Consider the following 20680-nt stretch of genomic DNA (forward strand, 5'->3'; position numbering starts at 1 on the left):
ACAGTTCTTGTCCTTAAATCTATAGCGTACTGAGAGACTGTATTCAGCGTAGTAATTTCCGTGAAGTGCTGCTAAGGAAGGTATGTATACCAGTATCATGAAATACTTAACTTGAGGGGTAGGGGACGAGAGGGAGAGACAAAGAGAAGATGGATGGGTGGTGAGGCAAGCGTTTCTGGTTTAAGCTGAGACCTGAAAGATGAGGAGGAGACCTGACGGTCTGGGGAACTTAAAGAAGTTCAATAGCTATGATTTGGGATCCCACAGAGAATGTCGAGAGATTGAAGGGCACCTTGGCAGATTTGCCTTACAGCGACCCCGGGTGTGAGAGGTCATTAGCCTGGTGAACATTCCCTGGACAAGAACGTAACGTTCTGCCCTTCCACCTTCCACCAGAACTGGGTTTACCTCAAATTATCCATTCCTTAATCCCCCAGGTTTCCACCAACTGCAGACTGGCGGCGGCCCGCAAACAGCCAAGGTCCGCCGGAGACTGCGCGGAGGAGTCCACTCACAGCCAACTCCACCCCAGGAAGAGACCCCAGAAGCCCCACCCACGTCCAGACACGTTCTCCTAGGCCGAGTCCCAGGGGCAGCCCGCGACCGCGGCGGTCACGTGACCCGAAGTGTGACGTAGGAGGAAGGAGACGCCATTAGAGGGAGGCGGAGAGGGAGTGCTCTTCGTCTTTCCTCGGGTGCCTGACGTGGTGGCGGGGGCCTTTCATTCTCGGACTTCCCTCTGCCCTTCCAGGCTTCGCCCGGAGGCGGGAGTAGAGACAGTGCCTGGGGTTGGCGGGTCGGTGCGGAGGGGCCTGCGCCGGCCGCGGCTGTGAAGGCGCTGCGGCGGCTGTGGGGTGCTCGGCGCAGCTCTAGGGCTCGGGCGGCCGGGAAGCGGGATGGCTGCGGCCGGCAGCAGCGGCGGGGCGGCGGCGGGCAGAGCCTACTCATTCAAGGTGGTACTGCTGGGGGAAGGCTGCGTGGGGAAGACGTCGCTGGTGCTGCGCTACTGCGAGAACAAGTTCAACGACAAGCACATCACCACTCTGCAGGTGCGGGCCCCAGGGAGCGGAAGGTGGAGCCTTGGGGCCCCTACTCCTCTGGGGCTGTGAGGACTTTGCTACCATGGTCCTCTGGATCTGGGCTTACAAATCTCAGGCCTGTCACCTCCGTCTTCGAATTGCCTTTCTGAATTCGCCCTAGGGACACGCGGGGTCGGGGCATCCTGTAGACATTAGGGCAGGCTTTTGGGAAGGGAGTGGAAGGGCCCTCAAAAGTCCCCCGTGTGGCTGCGCATATCGTGGAGTCCCCCGTATCGCTTGGCTAGTTTTCCCCTTTGATTCAGTTCCGCTTGGGCCCTAGGTGCTTTCACCCTACTACAGTCACCGACTGTCAGCCCTTTTTCTTTCTTTCGGAATTAGGAACTTAGCTGCGGATTTGATTTTGCGAACTAGGTGATTTGTAACTTCAGCGCTTACTGATGACTAAGTGTTTATGCAAGTTCCATTTTGTCCTGTCTTCGAGTAACGTGCTGATTGGCAAAACAGTCATTTGTGGAGGGTTTTTGAAATGACCGCTTGCCGGTTATGGGTTACGCAGTTTCATTGCTGCCTGCGTGGGTCTAACTTATGGGACGATCATTCTGTGAGGTCGGTCGATCCACATGCCCATGGAAACGTCATGTGACTACTAGCCAACAGTTGGTCTCCCAAACTAACAGTTTAGTTGCTGCTGCTACTTATTTTCTTTGCTTGTAGTGTAGGGCCGGCTTTCTTCTGCAGTTATCTTATGGTTAGCTGGAAAAGTGTTGAAGTGTAATCATTGATTGGGAGTGAACTCAGCCCTTTGAGGCAGATGTAGTCTCCCTCTCCCAAAGAAATCAGTTTGCACGTGTTAGAAGAAAAATATCCAACTAAACTGACTTGATCAATTTAGTTACAGGTAGTAAAATCGAGTGCACTTTTGAGCCTGATTGTTGACGTTCATATCCCATCTCCATCTATTTAACTAGCTGTGTGATCTTGGGCAAGTTAATTAACCTTTCTGTGCCTAGGTTTCTTTGTTGAAATGGCCATAATGATAGTATCTAGCTTACAGGGTTGTCAGGAAAGCATACATAAAATCACTTAAGACTTGGTCTGTCGGAAGCTCTCCATCTTTATTGCTGGCCCAAATTGCACAATAGATCTTAGTGACTGTGTAGTGTGTATGAACATTGACACTATTTAATAGAATGCATAATTTCCTCTAATTGTTGTGACATATTAAACTACTGAGTCTAGAATTCACAAAGATGCTCTAATTCCATATTCTATTTTTATTCCTGTTTTTACTTCTCTTAGGTAAAGCATAATATCTGAAAAAATGAATATGAGGAAACTCCTTTTTTTCTTACATCCTTGAATAAGAGCACTTACACAATTTTAATAGTTGTTATTGTTGAGTTTTGCTAGTGAATCAGGGAAATTTGTAGGGTAAATACCTATGATTATTTGGAATTTAGAAATTCATTTAGGTGAAGGAATAATAGCTAGCCTTTAGTGAGTTCTTACCGTGCTGAGTACTTTATTTTTCTTCTGTCATTTAATTCTTACAACAGCCTATGAGGTAGATAGTTTTATTAGCCCCATGTTGCCCGCAAGGAAACAGGCGTGGTTAAGTTGAGTAATTTGTTGGCAGTCACATTGCCACAAGTCATGCATGGTGCCCAAGCTGAAATTTGAACGCAGGTCTGACTTAAGGTTTTGAGCAAGTAAATCACACTGCCTCTGGATATTGGTAAACTACCCAATGGTTACCTTTGTGCTACAGATTTAATATAAAAGAGAAAATCATTGTAATTGAGCCCCCCCTTTTAAGATAATTTAGTCCTTCAGCCTAAAAATTACACCTTCATTAATTGAAGCTAAAAGCAGGCTAGAGATTTTTAAATATTAGAGAGAAACTACTGCAACTTACACTGGAGAGGATGAAGTTATGGTAGATTTTCAGTATCGAAAACATAGCAGTCCTGATTTTAATATTTATATGACTATCATCACAAATAGTGTCTGGATTGTATTACAGAATTGAGGATTTTCTTGCATACCAATGTATGGAAGCAACATTGTATCTATTCTCCCTTACATATCAGTTTATCTCATTTTAATTTTTTTTAGAGAATTGTGACCCATAAAACATAACCACGTATGCTTTTAATTTCCAAATGGGGAGGAGATTATGGATTAGAAGATAAGAAGACATGAAGAGTCTCTTTTCTGTCAACAAAACTACCTACTACCTATCTTTGTAACATACTTTGTGTTTTGCAAAGTACACTTTCTTGCAATCTTATTTCAAAGAGTTGTAAGACTGAGCAGAACCTAAAGTAGTTTATGGTTCACTGTTTCAGTCTTTTGTTTAATGTTTCGGTCAAGTGATTGTCCACTTTTGTCTCATCTCCTCTTAGAGGTAGGATGAACTGGTATAGAAAGTGGAGAACTCACTGTGTCTTCAGATGGCCCACTTCATTTTGGACAGTTTTAATTTCCAATAAGTTTTTCTGTGTATAAAGCCAAAATCTGTTTCCTTGTTTCCAGTTCTGTCTTCTGAATTTTGGTCACACAGGACATCCCTTCTGAGAGTTGAAGATAGCTATCACACCTCTTGGTCTTGTCTATTGGGTAAACAGCTCTGGTTCCTCAAAAGGAATCTCCTATGACATCATTCTAAATCATTTCACTATTTTGACATCTTTTCTAGACACTTACCATTTAATCATTGTCCTCTTTCTTTAAAATGTGATTCTTTGAACTGTAGAAATGATTCCAAGTGTGGTTTGAACTGAGCAAAGTACAGTTCCCTTCCCTATTGAGAATCCTTTTCCAACACTGAAATAGAAAAGATTCTATGAGCTTGTGGACAGCTGTTACATTGATTAATATTGGGCTTACTGTCTTAGTCTTGCTTCCAAAAAAAAAAAAAAGGCGTTACATCCCTCAAATTCTTTTTTCTTTGATTTTATAGTTGTATTTTTGTCCCTAATATATTTGACCCATTAAAATTGACTTTGATAGATTTACTCCAGTGGTTAAAGCCTGTTGATGTCCTTTTAAGTTTGATTTTATAATTCAAGAAAGATGACCTGTGGGTCAGGCACTTGGTTGGGTTCTGGACATGCAAAGAAGAAGAAGGTATGTTCCTTACTGTCCAGATTAGCTACTCATTTTAACTTTGTCACCTGAAAATTTGCTAAGATTGTCTTCAGTGTTCTCATCAGGCATTAATAAAGACTGAAAAGGGAGACAGACGGCCAAGTACAAAGCTCTGCAGCAGGTCTCATTATTGTCCAGTGATGCATGACCCGAGGTATATTTTTCTTTAGATGTCCAGAATCTTAGGGTGGGGCTTTTTCAGATTATGCATGGGCCACAGTCTGTCTTCTTGAGTGAGAAACAATGGAGTGTTGTACATATTAATGATAATGAAAACAGAAGACAGCTTGAAATTGCTATGGACACAAAGCCTTTAATGAAAATGGTTATTCCAGCATTATAAATCTAGCTCTAACTACATCAGTCTTGCCCACAGGGGATATCATAAGATGCTTTGTCAAATGCTTGCAGAAGACAAGATACACTGTGTTTCTGCATTAGGAGGCCATATGATGTGGTAAAAAGAGACAGGACTTTGAAGTTAGACTTGGTTTTGCATTTTGGCTTCTACTTCATAGCCATCATGATCTTGGCAGGTTATTCTAATGTTTGTAAGCTGGCTCTTGATCTATAAAATGGGAGGATCTTACAGAATTTTTTTTTTAAGATTTTATTTTTAAGTAATCTCTACACCCAACATGTGGCTCAAACTTAGAAACCCCAGGGATCAAGAGTCGTGTGCTTACTGAATGAGCCAGTGAGGTACCCCTTTAGTTACAGGATTTTTATGTTGGTTAAATAGAGAGCCATCATAGGTAAACCTCCTATCACAGTGCCTGGCACATGTTTTTCAATAAATGTTTGCTGTTGAATGAATAGATGGTGCTTAGTCTGTGTTGGTTTCCTTCATGGTAACTCAGTCAAAAAGGTAATGGGATTAATTTCACATGGATTATTTTGAGAACCCATGCTGTCCAATTTTAAAATTGCTTATAATTTTATATATAATTATACATACACATGTAAATTTTGTAAATGCATTTGCATATAAATATAAATTTATTACTGTACACATATATGTGTTTATTCATTTTTGAGTTTTGACTGGGATTGACATTGTAGGAAATTAACTTCCCTCTTGAAAATTGTGACATTAGCCATGCTTTGGTGTTTTAGTACTGCTCTCTTTTTGCAGAGCTTCTCCTAGGTTACTAATAATTATGAAGTAATCTTGTAGGTGAGCTCTCTAAAAACTCAAGATCCTTTACCTAGCCCAGGAAACTTAATCTTATATGGAGTCCCCACGCTCTCTTACATGATTACATAAGCAATTAAATTCAATGATTGTTTATTTCATACCTGTTAAATACCAAACATTATGATAGTTGGGGAATATAAAGATGAGTAAAGTACTTTAACCATCAATTAGCTTTCTTGATTTTATTCTGAAATGTTTGTGCCATTTTGATTGTAACCGTCTTTTATCTTTATGTCTCTTTATGTCTGTGCTCTTGATCATTTCATTTTCTTCAGTTGTATGCCATTTTTCCACCTCATATGAAGGTGTTCTAAGATCATGCACTCTAAGTGTTCTCTCTCACTTTCCACTAGTCTCTTATATAGAAAGTAACATTGTTTATAATCAGAACCATCAGTCATCTTTTAGATTTCTAACTGGAATTCCACCTATATGCATTCTGTAGTCTGGGGTAGGTGGCTGTCATTTGATTAGCAAAGCAGTGTTCTAAGATTGGCTGGGCAGATAATATCCTGATAGTTTGGCAAATGAGGAAATTAAGAGTTGTATTAAATTTCCAAGGTCCCATAAATATAATGGTGTACCATTTTTTCTTAAGCTAAGTCTACTACTTTCCCCCCCCATGCACCTTAACCTGAGCAACAGTTGGCATTCAGGTTCTAGCAGTTGCTTTTATACTTGGCATCATAGTCTCTGGTCTAGGAATCTTGGTTTCCTTATTTGTAAGATTAGTGTTTTGAATGTCTGAAATATCTTCCAAGTAGTTCCTGAAGTCACATCAGTGTTGAACAGTCCATTCATTCACATCATTATAAAATACAATAATTGAAATCTCCACACCCCCCTCGTATGGAACGATGGAGGTTTTTTTTTTTTTAAGAAAACAGTTTTTCTGAATTGTTTTAAATTCTTAATATATAAGTATTCCATGTCTGATTGCCATTTTCTGCTTTGAGTTTTGAGCTACTCCTCAAAAGTAGCTTTTTGACTCTTATTTTCAAAGTATTTATTTGAACTCTGATGATAATCCTGTACTTTATGGAAACTAAGGAAAAGAAATGTTGCAGTAGTCAAGCACTCAGTTTTCTTTCTTTTTTTAATTGAAATATATTTGACATACAACATTGTGTAAATTTAAGGTATATAATACGTAAATTTGTTATATTTGTATACTGTGATATGATAGCCATTGTAACAATCTAGTTTTCCAATAGCTAATTTTTATTGCCTTTCTACAGAGGACTAATTTATAAATTACCTAACTCCTTTCCTGTCTTAATGAAGTAGTAATAGATACTTTAAATACTTAAGTGTGAAAAAATGTTAGTGATTATAGCAAAAATAATCAGTCAGTGTTTATTTTTTAGGTATACACCCAGACACACACTTATTAATGAAAGTCTGTTAAACTTAAAAGATACTAGATAAAAACAGAAAAGTTTTTGTCTATAATTCATTTACTTTGCTGCTTTAGGTATATTGCTTTGCCAGTGGTTAGCAAGCACAGCAAGTGGATCTGGCTAACAACAAATACAAAAAAATTGATTAAACAAGTTATGAAAAAGACTTTCATTTGGCAGATATATTTTTTCTTATTCTTTCCTATAATTATTTTTTAATAGATATTTTTAAAAAGTATCCACTATGCTTTTGGATAAGATATTGGGCAAATAAGCATCATGTGCAAATGACAGATGTTGGCCTCAGCTAATGAGATTATTGATTTGTTGCTATCTCTAAAGTTTGGAAGATGAAGTCAATGGAATTATAAGTAGTGGTGCTGTAACTCAGGGTTCAGAGGAATAAGGTGGGAGATCTACCATTGCTCTGATCTTCATTACTTTGTGCCTACCCTGAGAATATATTTTTGGGAGTTGAGTTGGTATCCAGGAACACTTGGTGTCCATGTGGAGGAGTGCCAGGTTAAGAATGTATTCTAGAATAAACACCTTTGTACAATGGAAAAAGCACTGTGGAGTCAAACAATCTTCTACCCACTGCAGAACCTAACGGAGTTGTGTGACCTTGAGTGAGTCACTGTATTTCTTTAAATCTCAGGTTCACAACTGTAAAAAGGGACTAATTAGCTACTTCACAGGGTTGTTCCAAAGATTAAATGAGAAAGTCCAGCACGGTGTTGACACACAGGATGTACTATTTTTTTTCTTCCTATGTTTCTAGAACCTTTTAAATTGATATTGTCATGCCACTTTCCCCTCCCCTTTCTAGACTGGGAATTCTTCATTGAGAGTTGTCAGGGATTTATAAATCTCTTGGGGGTAAGTGTGTGAAACTGTTTTTGGTATGTGCATATGAGCAGTTTTCTTGGGAATAAATCAGTTCATGGCTCTCATCAGATTCTCAGTGAAGTCAGTGATCACTCCTCCCTCTCCCTCTCACTCCCCTGTAACAATTAAGAGCCCCTGCCCCAGATTACGGGTAACTACAAGTGGTATCTCAGTAGTCTATCCAAATTAAGTATGCCTCATAGAGGTGGTTAAAAAAGATAAGACAAATGCCAGCCTTTTGATTGTTTACTACTGTCTTGATAATACATAAAATCTTTCAGCTTTATTCTCACATATAATTATATATTTTTAAAGATTTTATTTATTTATTTGAGAGAGAGAGAATGAGAGATAGCACGAGAGGGAAGAGGGTCAGAGGGAGAAGCAGACTCCCTACTGAGCAGGGAGCCCGATGCGGGACTCGATCCCAGGACTCCAGGATCATGACCTGAGCTGAAGGCAGTCGCTTAACCAACTGAGCCACCCAGGTGCCCTATATTTGTTTTTAAAACGTGATATTCTTTAAGAAGATACTGTAACATATTAAAGTCTTAGAATACATATAAAATGGGACAATTTATATTATACTAGGAATCTTTCCATATAGTGGGACTTAAGGATTTCATTATGAAGGAGAAAAAAAAAGATTCCGTGGGGGTCCTTGGATAATATATCAGATATTTGAGTTAAAATAATTTGGTGTATAAGGAAACTTTTAGGAGCACATCTCTTACATAAATTGAGTTTTACCTGCACCAATTTACCTGTTATTGTAGATATGTTTATGGATATATTTATCTACAATAACAATATTTGTGTGTCAGCACTCCTGCTTTCTCCACAAGAGAAGAATTATTTCAGATCTCAGTGTGGGAGATATCATAGCATAGCGGTTATGAGTTGTGTCTGGAGCCAGACTGCTTGGATTTCAAATCCCACTATGTCATTTACTGTGTGACCCTGGGCAAGATACCCTTTCTGTGTCTTAAGTTTCCACATCTGTAATATTTGGATAATTATATCTTACTCCGAGTACTATGACAATTGAAGGAGTTAATACTGAAAAGCTTTTAGAATACTGCCCATTTCATTGTAAGCATCATGAACATGTTAAATAAAAATAGGTAATCTAGTTCACAGAAGACTTATACTCACAAAAAGATAACTTAGGATATAAGAAAGGAAGTATATGCTGTATATTAAAGATTAGGTTCCCTGTAATTCTTCAGGATAGAGAAAGTCAGTGTGGGTTGTATGGGTGGTATGAGAAAGCTTAAAAATTCAAGGAAGAAGATTATGGGTCATGAACTGAACTTGGGTAGATGGGATCCAAATAGAGAAAAGAATACATCCAAATTAGAGGGGAATTTTAAGCACAAGCAGAACTGGAGGTATGTATATAAGCAATACAAGTTGGAGAGTAAGTGGAGAAATACTGGAAGCTATTTTAGGAGGATAGATGGGGACAATTGTTTAGGTCCTTGCATACAAAGATAACAGAGATTTTTGCTTGTAGATTAGGGTTCCCTAACTTTTATAAAGGAGAAACTTGTGAATGATATAAAAAGTGCTCAGCACGGTACTTGATGGAAGGTAAGCATTCAGTAACTGTTAGCTAGTATAGCAATAGTAGTAGAAATGAAAGTATAGAGTTTCACTGTATGGATGGCTTATATTTGTGTACCTTTTAAAAATTGCCTATTGAGGTACACTTAGGTTATTTCTTTTTCCTTTTATAATCAACACTGATGAGCATCTTTCCATAAAATTGTATATTCATGATTCGGTAGGAGACTTAACACTGTCCCTTAAACTCACCGTGGGAAAGTGGTGGTAAGTTTCCAAGGAGATGATGGAGGAAAAGGAAATGATGGAGCTTTATCAGCTCTAATTCATTCCTCTCTACTGAGAAATCCCCACAAATCTCATGACAAAAAGGTTATCTAGCTACCAGCAGGGATGTAGTTCAAGTAAACTTATTAAAAATGGTATCTTATTAGAATCCTTCAATGAGTTGTGGTAAGTTTTTTTTTTAATCATAGAGGCTTTAGGAAGATAATTCGGCATGTCGACTAGAGTGTGAAGTGAGACCAAAGGTATTATAAAAATATAAGATTGGTCCTCAGAGAATTCCAGAAGAAATGTGAAGACAAGTCTTGGTAGGATTTTTTGGAATATGGAATGTCAGGGGAGGAAGAATATTCAGTGATGATATTTCTAAGATTCTAAACCTCAGTGACTTGGAGAATGTGATCAAAATACTAAAGTTGGAATGGAAGGCCAATTTTGGAAGGAAAATCAGTTTAATTTTAAATATATTTGAGAGAGGAGAGGCATTTAAGTTGACCTACCTATTAAATATTTGGATAGGATTCAGATTTTGAGTTTCTTTGTATAGCATTGATTTTGAAACCATGAAAATGGTTGAGTTCAAATAGATTATACAACTAATAAGGGGCAAAGCTGAGATTCAAATCCAAAGTTCTGAATCAAAGTTGATATATATATATATATATATATGTATGTATGTATTTTATTTTTATTTTTTTGAGAGAGTGTGCAAGGGCGGGGAGAGGGAAAGGGAGAGAGAGAGAATCTTAAACAGGCTCCACACATAGCGAGGAGCCCAAAGCCTCCTCACAACCCTGAGATCATGACCTAAGCTGAAATCAAGAGTCAGACACCCAACAGACTGAGCCACCCAAGTACCCCTCAACGTTCATGTTCTTAGCTCCTGTGCTATGATGAGTGGGAGAAGTCCTTTGTTCACATTTATTGTCAAAACATGTATTTGGTCTTCTCATTTTCAAAGTTTTCTTTTGTTGTTTTGCCATTTATTTTATACCCTTTTCTATGTAATCTTTGTTTCATTTAATAAAATATCTAAAATATCTTTAATGTAGTTTGGGTTTTGAAGGAAGGCATTCCTGGATTTGATTTCAGCTCTGCCATTTGTGTCTATCTGTGGATTCCTTAGTTAATTACTAAATTCATTGGCTTTTTCTTAATTATAAATTTCCTTGGTGTACATTCAGCAGAAAGTCCTTCCTGAAATCTAGGCTCACTCTCCATCAGTAGTAATTCACCATCCTAGCTTTTTATCTGTTTTACCTTACTTCTCTGTACCTTTTTATCTGTTTTACCTTACTTCTCTGTACTTTCTTTTATGTAGAGACACCTAACTGTGACTGTCTCTGCATAGCTTTGGACTTGGCTCTCTATTCCTTTTTTTAAATATGTCAACTGACTCTGTATTCTGATATTTCCTCTTGAAATACTCTGGATTTTCTTTTCTTTTTTCTGTCTTTGTGGACTTGGTTCAGGCCCTTTTTGTTTTTCTCTCCAGCTTTCTGTCTCCAGGTCTAGTCCTGTCCTTTTCAGTCTAACCTCCCTTCCTATCCCAGAGTAATTCTCTTAAAATATATATCTTATACTTCCCACTGCTTTAAAATCCTTCAGTGATTCTCCATCATCAACAGTATTATTTTTCTTAACATTTATTCCTTAGGATGAATTAGGCATTTCTCTAGGGAAAAAGAGGTCAAATAAATTTGGGAAATGGTTGTATAGATGCAGTTAGCTTTTCTTTTGGCAGAACCTTAGTGTGCTAATGTGTATTAAGAATGTACAAAGGGAATACAAAGCAATATGCTGCATTTCTCAAATACATCTAACTGTAGTATACATTTATACATTCCTGTGTCCTGGAACAGGTTTTATTAAGACCCACAAAGTAAAGTCCATACATCTAGACATGGAACCCTAGTACTTTTTTTGATATATTCAGCCTTTGCCTATCTTTGTAGTCTCATCTCTGGCATTGACCATACTAACTTGTTGGAGTTCTCCATGGAGAGGGAGTTAATGTGTTATCAGGCTTCAGTAGCTTTATCCATCTGTTGGAAAAGCCCCTATTATTCCTGAAGGGAGGGAGATCATCACCTTCTTTCTAAAGCCTTCTTTGACTCATCCAGGAAGGCTTTTCACTTCATTTCTCAGCACTGTCTTTAGAGTCTACTTGGCAAGACCCTCCCGTTTTAACAGTTGTCACATGATACTGTATTTTTCTTCACATGTTTATTTCTCCTGTAGACTAAAAACTCCTTGAAGGCTGGAACATTTCCTTTCATTTCTGTAACATTAGTACCTGGGATAATTATTAGATATAAGTTAAATAATTGAATTATAAAATAATTGCAGGAATATTTCAAATAATATTGGTATTCATACAGTTAAGTAAACTACCAGTAAATCTTTTATCTCATTTAGAAATCTCTTAGCTCTTTCTATAATGGGTGGGTAGGGTGACATCAAATTAAATGCTCTAAGAAAAATTTTATGGGGAAAATCTAAGAAAATACTTAATTACCATTTTTTCTTTCTTTTTCTTTTTTAAATCGTTTTGTTTGTTTATTCTAAGTAGGCACCTGCCATGTGCCCAACATGGAGCTCAAACTCATGGCCCTGAGATCAAAAGTCACATGCTCTACCAACTGAGCCAGCCAGGAGCCATGCTTTTCTTTCTATTTTTCATAACTTGTGTTCATAAAGCAAAATACCATTTTTTTAGATTAGAATATAAATAATGTTCTGTCTTCAGTGAAAATAATGTTTGGTCATTAATAAGAACTCAGTGATTACTTTTTCTCCCAGATTGAGTTTCATACTGAGATTATTCTTCCATCTATAGTTCTTAGGATAAGAAACATTACTTTATATGAAATATTGTTTAATGTATATCTCTTTTCCTTAGGCATCATTCTTAACGAAGAAGTTAAATATTGGTGGGAAAAGAGTAAACCTTGCTATATGGGTAAGTTAACCTTTTCAATTGAGTGAGTGGAGGCTTCTGCAGTTCTTTGTACTCTAATAACTAATTGGCTCAAGGAATAGGAGTTTGAATTTCTGGATTTTTTTGTAAGTTTAAGTTTAGCCAAAGCTGTTTTTTAATAAACATTTTTTCTAAAGTCAGGCTAAGAATTATACAGTTGTGTACATGAATATTGCTTATCATAACCTTTGAGCTGGGGAAGGGTAAACTCGAGGGATTCCATGTCAGAGAAAGAACAGGGTAGGTGGACAGCCTGATTGGCCTTTTCCCGCTCTATGTTTCCATGTTCCCACTTTCAAGGGAATGGCCAGTAGAGAGTAGGGCAAGGGTAATGCATCAGAGTACCTTTTGGCCAGTAGTCCTGGTGCATGCTCTCTTTCCTTGTCTTTACCCGCTGTGGGGAACCTAAATTGAGGGCAAGGCCTATTCCTGGCTTATAATGCCGTCTTGGGTATTCTGAACTGTTTTTTTAGTGGGGGTGGGAAGTTTGCTGAGGAGTAAGAGGGCTGGGAGGGGAGAAGTAACTTTTGTATAATGGTAAAACATTAAATATTGTTTGTAACTTTTAAACATTTTTTGTAATCTGTTTTTTCTTTTAAAAGTATTTTGAGGTTGGGGGAGACGAACCATGAGAGACGATGTACTCTGAAAAACAAACTGAGGGTTCTAGAGGGGAGGAGGGTGGGGGGATGGGTTAGCCTGGTGATGGGTATTAAAGAGGGCACATTCTGCGTGGAGCACTGGGTGTTATGCACAAAGAATGAATCATGGAACACTACATGAAGAACTAATGATGTAATGTATGGTGATTAACATAACAATAAAAATTTAAAAAAAGTGTTTTGAGGTTATCCATAACTTCATGTCCCACTTTCCAATTAATCAAAAGTTTACTGTAGTTGCAATAGCAGGTGTATTTTTTTCTTCTGATCTAATAAGTGTTTGTTGCTTTATTTAGGATACAGCAGGTCAAGAGAGATTCCATGCATTGGGTCCAATTTACTACAGAGATTCAAATGGAGCTATTTTAGTTTATGATATAACAGATGAAGATTCCTTTCAGAAGGTATTCTATTTACTTATGGGTAGATGACTTAAACAGAGTAACCACACTAATTTTTCAAGTCTCCATTCACATGCCTTTATTTACTAATGTGATTAGTCTTGGTTTTAAAAGTAAAATAGGGGCATCTGGGTGGCTCAGTCGTTAAGCGTCTACCTTCGGCTCAGGTCATGACCCCAGGGTCCTGGGATCGAGGCCCACATCAGGCTCCCTGCTCAGTGGAGAGCCTGCTTCTCCCTCTCCCTCTCCCTCTGCCTGCCGCTCTGCCTACTTGTGCTCTCTATCTCTCTGTCAAATAAATAAATAAAATCTTTTAAAAAAATAATAAATAAAAGTAAAACTTGTGCATAAATGGTTAGCACTCATATTTGTTAATGCAGTATTCATGTTTACATTTTGAATAACAGTTATTAATAAGTTTATTACATGGCTTTCTCAGATATTAGGAAAGGGAAATAATTTGAAATAAAACTTTATAAAAATCAAAGAGCTTTTTTCTCCCTATAAAAGAAAAATCACATGTATTTCTTGATTCCGTATATACTAGGCATGTGAATACTTGGTATGGCTGCATGGGCTCCCTAATTGTAAAGAGGAAAAGGAAGACCTAAATCAAGTTTAAACTCTTTCTTCTCACTAAATGTCCTGAAGGATATAATATAAATTTTAAATGACAGTCTAGTTATTTATTTATTTTATTTATTTATGTATTTATTTTAAACCTTCTTCATTATTTTTCACCCATCTTTTTTTTTTTTAAGATTTTATTAATTTATTAGCATGAGCAGGGGGAGGGCAGAGGGAGGGCAGAGGGAGAAGCAGACTTGCTGCTGAGCATGGAGCCCAAAGCAGGGCTCCATCCCAGGACCCCTGGATCATGACCTGAGCTGAAGGCAGATGCTTGACTGAGCCACCCAGTTGCCTTTCACCCCTCTTTTAAACATAAACCACAAATGTAGAATTTTTAAAGTTGTTTGGAACCAAAGATAAGTTTCCATTAAACTTACCTCTGAATTCTCATCACAGTCAGGATGGTGATTAATTACTTATTTCACCCATCCTCTGAAAGTCCCTCTTGGAATAAATTTGTCAAGGGTATGTAACTAAAAGGGGTAGTTTCCATGGCAGAAAGTTTACTTGCCTTGAGTTACAGGTTTGTTCCTGTTGAAATTGCTTGCCTTTTTAGTTTTAGTTTTAAGTAGGTTTTTTTTTTTTCCATTTGTTTTTCAGTATTTAATTGATGAAGCAACTATGCACGTTAGTCCTCGGATTATTACATGTGGAAAAATTCAATCCGAGGTATAGAAAAAGGGAATGATAAAATAACTTGCAGGTTTAATGATACTTGAAAAATTTATTTGGGGGCTCCTGTTTGTTGTCCCTTCCTGCCTTTTGACATAAATGGAAATGGTTTGAGTGTTTTATTAACAGAAGGTTGAGTCTTTTAGGTTGAAAAGTGACCATTTATCTCTTGCTGCATAACAAAACCCCCAAAACTTGGTGGCTTAAAACAGTGTTGTATTATTTCTCATGATTTTGTGGGTTGACTGGCCAGGTCCTGTGGTGTCATTGGAGTCACTCATGCAGCTGCATTGAACTTTGAGTTTCGTGGGGCCAGGACCATCTAGGAAGGCCTGTTCTCCTCCTTATGGCCTCTCACTCCATCTGGTGTCTCATCCTCTGGGACTCTCTCCACATGCTCCCTCATTATTCCATATTCTAGCCTAAACTGTTTACATTGACAACTGGATTCTAGGAGTAGCAGCCATGCTTTCTTAAGGCTTAAGTCTGGAGGTGGCATAGCATTACTTCTGCCACATTCTCTTGGTCAAAGCAAGTTACAAGGCTAGCCCAGCTTCAAAGGGAGGGGAAATAGACTCTACCTCTTTTTTTTTTTTTTTAAGATTTTAAATATTTATTAGAAAGCGAGAGAGAGCACAAGCAGGGGGAGAGGGAGAGGCAGGCTCCCCACTGAGCAGGGACTCCCCCCCACCCCCCCGCCTAATACTCTACCTCTTGATGAGAGGATTGGTAAAAAATATATAACCATCTCTAACTCACCACAGAATGTATGGAGATAATGAGTAGGATGCCTGCAGAAGGGGATCTATTTGCAGATGAATAACACATTTTTTTTAAAAAGTTGGTTAGATTTGGTAGGTTATGATACTATCTATACAGGGAGTAGAGTAATATGTAATTGGATTCTGGCATGTTTCCTTTGAAATGATGAGGATGTACATTTCATACCAAATTGTCACATTTTTCTTATGTGACATCAACTAGGGATAGAAGTTCAGTGCTTCTCTAAAAACTTTCTGCATGCATGTGAATGAAAAAAAATGGGGCTGTACTGAGAAAACTATGGTTCAGTGCTCTGAGAAGGATAAGGTGGTGATATTGATTACCTTTCCTTTTATAAGTTTGGGGTTTATTAAAGACAGTTCCTCTGCATTCTTGCAGAAAACAGGAGTGTGGAACTGTTATATTTGTATTGTAGGACCAGATGTACAGTAAATGCTTACTTACCACGTATTTATTGTAACTTTTATAATTTCAAGATGTGTGTGCATTTTTTTAGGAAGATTTATAAGTTCTGTGTGATTTGATTACATGGAAATTAAATTCCATTACAAAAAATGAAGGAGGTATTCAAGTTTATTCTTTATCCTATTTTATTGTAATCAGGATATTTAAAATCATGAGTTCAAAAGATTAATTTACTTAATTTGAATGTACTTAACTGTGCCTACTGCTGTGCTTCATCCATAGTAAAGAATCTGTTTGTTACTGGAGTCATTGTATACCAGTGGTTCTCCACAGGAGGTGGCAATGTTTGGAGACATCTTTGGTTATCACAGCTGGAGGGTGGTACTGATATCTAGTGGGTAGGAGGCCAGGGATGCTGCTCAATATCATACATTGCATAGGGCAGTCCCTCACAACAGAGTTATTCTGAGCCAAAATATCAGTAGTACTGACGTTGAAAAAAACCTATCATACACTAAAGGATGAGAATTTATTTTGGTACTCTTTTTGGTGCCCATATACAGTTTTCCCCCTTTCAAGTGTGTGACACAGAAGCTTCTATGCCCTCTAATTTAGAATCAATTAGAATACAAAAGACTTTTAATTTTAAGATGTTCTTAAGCCCAAAGTGACTCTACAAGCATCTGTTATTAGAGGCTGGAGTTGACATGCTTTTGCTCTAGTGAATAGTTTTGCTTGGATCTGTGGAAGATTTACGAAAATTTATAATTAGAGGTGCTTCTCTTTATACCTCTGAGTAGATATAGAGAGAAATCATTCCATTGGATGTTTGTATGTTGTAGTTTGCAATATCGTTTGTCAGTAACTGATCCTACACTTAATCATTTCTAGTAACTAAATATATGGGCTCTTAGACAAATTCTGAGATATTTTGACAATGTGGAGTTTGGGGTGTTGTAATGATAGTCGTGGCAACAGGATTTAATATTTACTCTTTTGTATACATAGGTAAAAAACTGGGTCAAAGAATTACGGAAAATGTTGGGAAATGAAATCTGTTTATGTATAGTTGGTAAGTATTATTACTTTTTTAAAAAAATATCCTCTGTTTCAAAAAAAATGCTCTGTTTCCTTAATGTTATTAGAGAATAGCAAATAAGTAATTCTCATTTTTAAAGTAATATGAGGAAGGAAGAAGAATGATATTTTAATATTTAATATTTTAGAGTAATTTATGATTTGGAAGTGATCTTTCAGGAGATTCAGACTTCAGGGAAGACCTTGGGGAACAAGTGGGAAACTAACCATGTAAACTTTCAACTCCCAGACTTGCTTCAATTTGATCTTTAGTTTTTCATCATAAGATTTTCTTTAGAAAAAAAGAATTTAGGAACTACTTTAAAATAAAATTAAAACTAACAACTTAGGCTAGTCTTCTTGTTTTATACATTTAACTATACACATTTTTGAGTTAAGGACAAATTTGACTCGAGGATATGAGCAAATCATGATACTAGGGTGGAGGAATATTCTTAATGGGTAAAATAAAGGAACTCTAGAACTCACTCTTGGACTACTGGAATTTCTCTTTGGTTCCCTTTTTCTTTATCATTTCTATGATATTTTTTTAAAGATTATTTATTTATTTATTTGACAGAGAGAGAGAGACAGGGAGAGCAGGAACACAAGCAGAGGAGAAGTAGGCAGAGGGAGAAGCAGGCTTCCCACCGAGCAAGGAGCCCGATGTGGGGCTTGATCCCAGGACCCTGGGATCATGACCCAAGCCAAAGGCAGATGCCTAATGACTGAGCCAGCCAGGCGCCCCTATGCTGTGTCTTTGTAGACATTATTTCATGTAATTCTCATAATTTTAGGAGGGCTTTATAGAGGAAGCTGAGCCCTGGAGATACTTGATAACTTGCGCAGTATCAAGCAGCTGTTGGAGATGGGATATGAATTGAAGTCATTCTGATTCCTCTGCTTTGTTATTAATCCTTATGATGAATAGCCTCATGCTCTTTTCTTTCTTTCTGCATGACTGGTAGAATAGCAATGGCCTAGAAGAAACCAGGGTAGTTTTAGTGGAGGACCTAGAATGGAATGGTCAATGTGGGCACATTTGACTTTTAAGAATTTTTTTTTTAAATTAGAGTTTACATTTCTTATATTGTCTCACCATTAGATAGGCAAACTCTGCAGTTCCAGATCAGGGCGCATGTCTGGGGGAAGATGCCAAGGAGATTATCTGACCTACTTTTTAAGTCTAGATACTAGATGTCAGGCTAGATGGCAAGAGTATTTCAGAATGGAACACTGGAGTAGTAGGCCACATGGGAGTTTGGGCCAAAGCTGTAGCTACTCATTAGTGAGTTTGGCCTGGCTTTGTCTGGTATCTGGGACTTAATGGGAATGGAAGTAGTCACAATAGGTGAATGACTATAGATTTGATTATTTGGGATTCTGGTTATCTCTCAGAAGAGGGAAAGAAATGACTAAATATACTTAAAGTCAAAGAAGCTTCAAGAGTTTGTTACTTGACCCAGGTTACAAAGTAACATTTTTTAAAAAAACCAGCTGGATAAATAAAGCTTATGAATAATTAATTTGAACTGTATATTCTTCATGTTCATGTTATAAGAAGTTTTAGGAATATTGCTGGTAACTTACTGCCCCAAATAGGGTCAGATAATCCTCATTTAATGTTATATAATGTTTATTAATGATTGGTATAAAGTCTAAAAAAGCTCTCATTCCTTTTCTATTGGCAAGTGTGACATGGAATTTTAGTTGCAATTCATTGTTGAAGAAGTTTGAGAGCCCATTTACCACAAAAGGAAAATTTCACAAAGTTAACATACCTGTGTAACCAGTAACGTAGAGGTCTCACCTGTGTTTCTTTTTCATCCCAGCACTACCTCAGCTGCCTTCCCCTCACCATTGCCCACCTCCAGAAACTGTCTTGTCTTTTTACTGCATGAACTAGTTTTTTTATTATGTTATGTTAATCACCATACATTACATCATTAGTTTTTGATGTAGTGTTCCATGATTCATTGTTTACATATAACACCCAGTGCTCCATGCAGTACGTGCTCTCTTTAATACCCATCACCAGGCTAACCCATCCCCCCACCCCCCTCCCCTCTAGAACCCTCAGTTTGTTTCTCAGAGTCCATAGTCTCTCATGATTCATCTCCCCCACCGATTTCTCCCCCTTCATTTCTCCCTTCCTACTATCTTCTTTTTTTTAACATATAATGTATTATTTGTTTCAGAGGTACAGGTCTATGATACAACAGTCTTACACAATTCACAGCGCTCACCATAGCACATACCGTCCCCAATGTCTATCACCCAGCCCCCCCATCCCTCCCACGCCCCACCACTCCAGCAACCCTCAGTTTGTTTCCTGAGATTAAGAATTCTTCATATCAGTGAGATCATATGATACATGTCTTTCTCTGCATGAACTAGTTTTGTTTTGAATTTTATATAAATGAAATTATATAGTATGAACTCTTATATTATCTGGGTTTTTTTTTTTGACTTTACATTATGTTTGCAGGATTTTCCTGTGTTTTTGTATATAGTTGTAGTTCATTTTATTCTCTTTGCTCTCTAATACTTTATTCTATAAATATTCCATAGTTTATCCTTTTGTTATTGATAGGCATTTACATTTTTTCCACATACTGACTTTCATTCTATTTTTTTATAGTAGTTCAGTGTTTATTCATTCTTCTGTTTTATTACTAAATTCAAGATAATAACACTGCTTTACAGTGTTAACTCATTATGTTTCTGAATCTTTATGTTTGATGGTATCATCTCCTGGCTTCCCAGGATTCTATGTAATTTAATGAAAATTAAATAATAATTTGGAAAACACTTGGCCTGGAGATGGCATTTGACAAATATTTGTTCCTTTTCCTCTAAATAAGACACCCTTTCAAACATTTGGATGGTTCACCTGAAATCTTATATTCTGTAGTCTTCAATTGTTTTTCATTTGGTTTAACTTGTGGACATTCTTACCATCCTGATTATTTTTTCCTAGGTTTATTTCAGTGTATAAATTGTCTTCTACACTTGAACACTAGAATCCAAACATTGTTGAGCCAATGCATACTTAAATGACTCTCTTTTTAAAATTCTCCCATTATCATTCTGCCAACACTGCCCAAGATTGCATACATTTTTTAGCATCCATGTCACAGTGTCTCTTTTACATAGATTATAGTTAACAAAAATCTGAATCACTTTTTTATAAGTATTGCTTTTCTGTCAAGCTTTTCCCATCTTTTTCTTATATAATTAAGTTATTTAAACTTAAGTGTAGGAATTTCAACTCATCATGTTTCTGAATATGTTTGATGGTATCACCTCCTGGCTTTTTCATGTCGATTAAATACTTAACCTTCTAGGTCCTTATCTAAACCACTTGCAATGTGTTAACCAGTAATGGAGAACCCCATTCTTTGCTAGCAGAGATTTTTCCCTCTCAGATTAGCACTCTTAGCTGTGGTCGCTTTATTTGATAATATTTTGCTTCTAGTCCGTCCATTTGTATGTTTGTTAAACAAATAGTTGTTTTTAATAATAGTTACCATTTATTGAGTG

At 37.3% G+C, this 20680-nt stretch overlaps 1 protein-coding gene across 1 annotated transcript in view; it reads left to right on the forward strand.

Moving 5' to 3' along the window:
- The first annotated feature begins 621 nt into the window (after positions 1–621).
- RAB21 (RAB21, member RAS oncogene family) overlaps positions 622–20680 on the forward strand; it is a 37895-nt gene continuing 17836 nt past the window's right edge. The window contains exons 1-4 of the mRNA XM_028110881.2: positions 622–1049; positions 12430–12489; positions 13466–13573; positions 17069–17132. Of these exons, the coding sequence (XP_027966682.1) occupies positions 897–1049; positions 12430–12489; positions 13466–13573; positions 17069–17132 (385 nt within the window). The 5' untranslated portion in view covers positions 622–896. The remainder of the gene's footprint in view (positions 1050–12429; positions 12490–13465; positions 13574–17068; positions 17133–20680) is intronic.

This window comes from Eumetopias jubatus, unplaced genomic scaffold (genome assembly GCF_037043125.1).
Source record: "Eumetopias jubatus isolate StellerSeaLion01/CBP00866 unplaced genomic scaffold, mEumJub1_p1.0 scaffold_8, whole genome shotgun sequence".
In the NCBI taxonomy this organism is placed as follows: domain Eukaryota; kingdom Metazoa; phylum Chordata; class Mammalia; order Carnivora; family Otariidae; genus Eumetopias; species Eumetopias jubatus.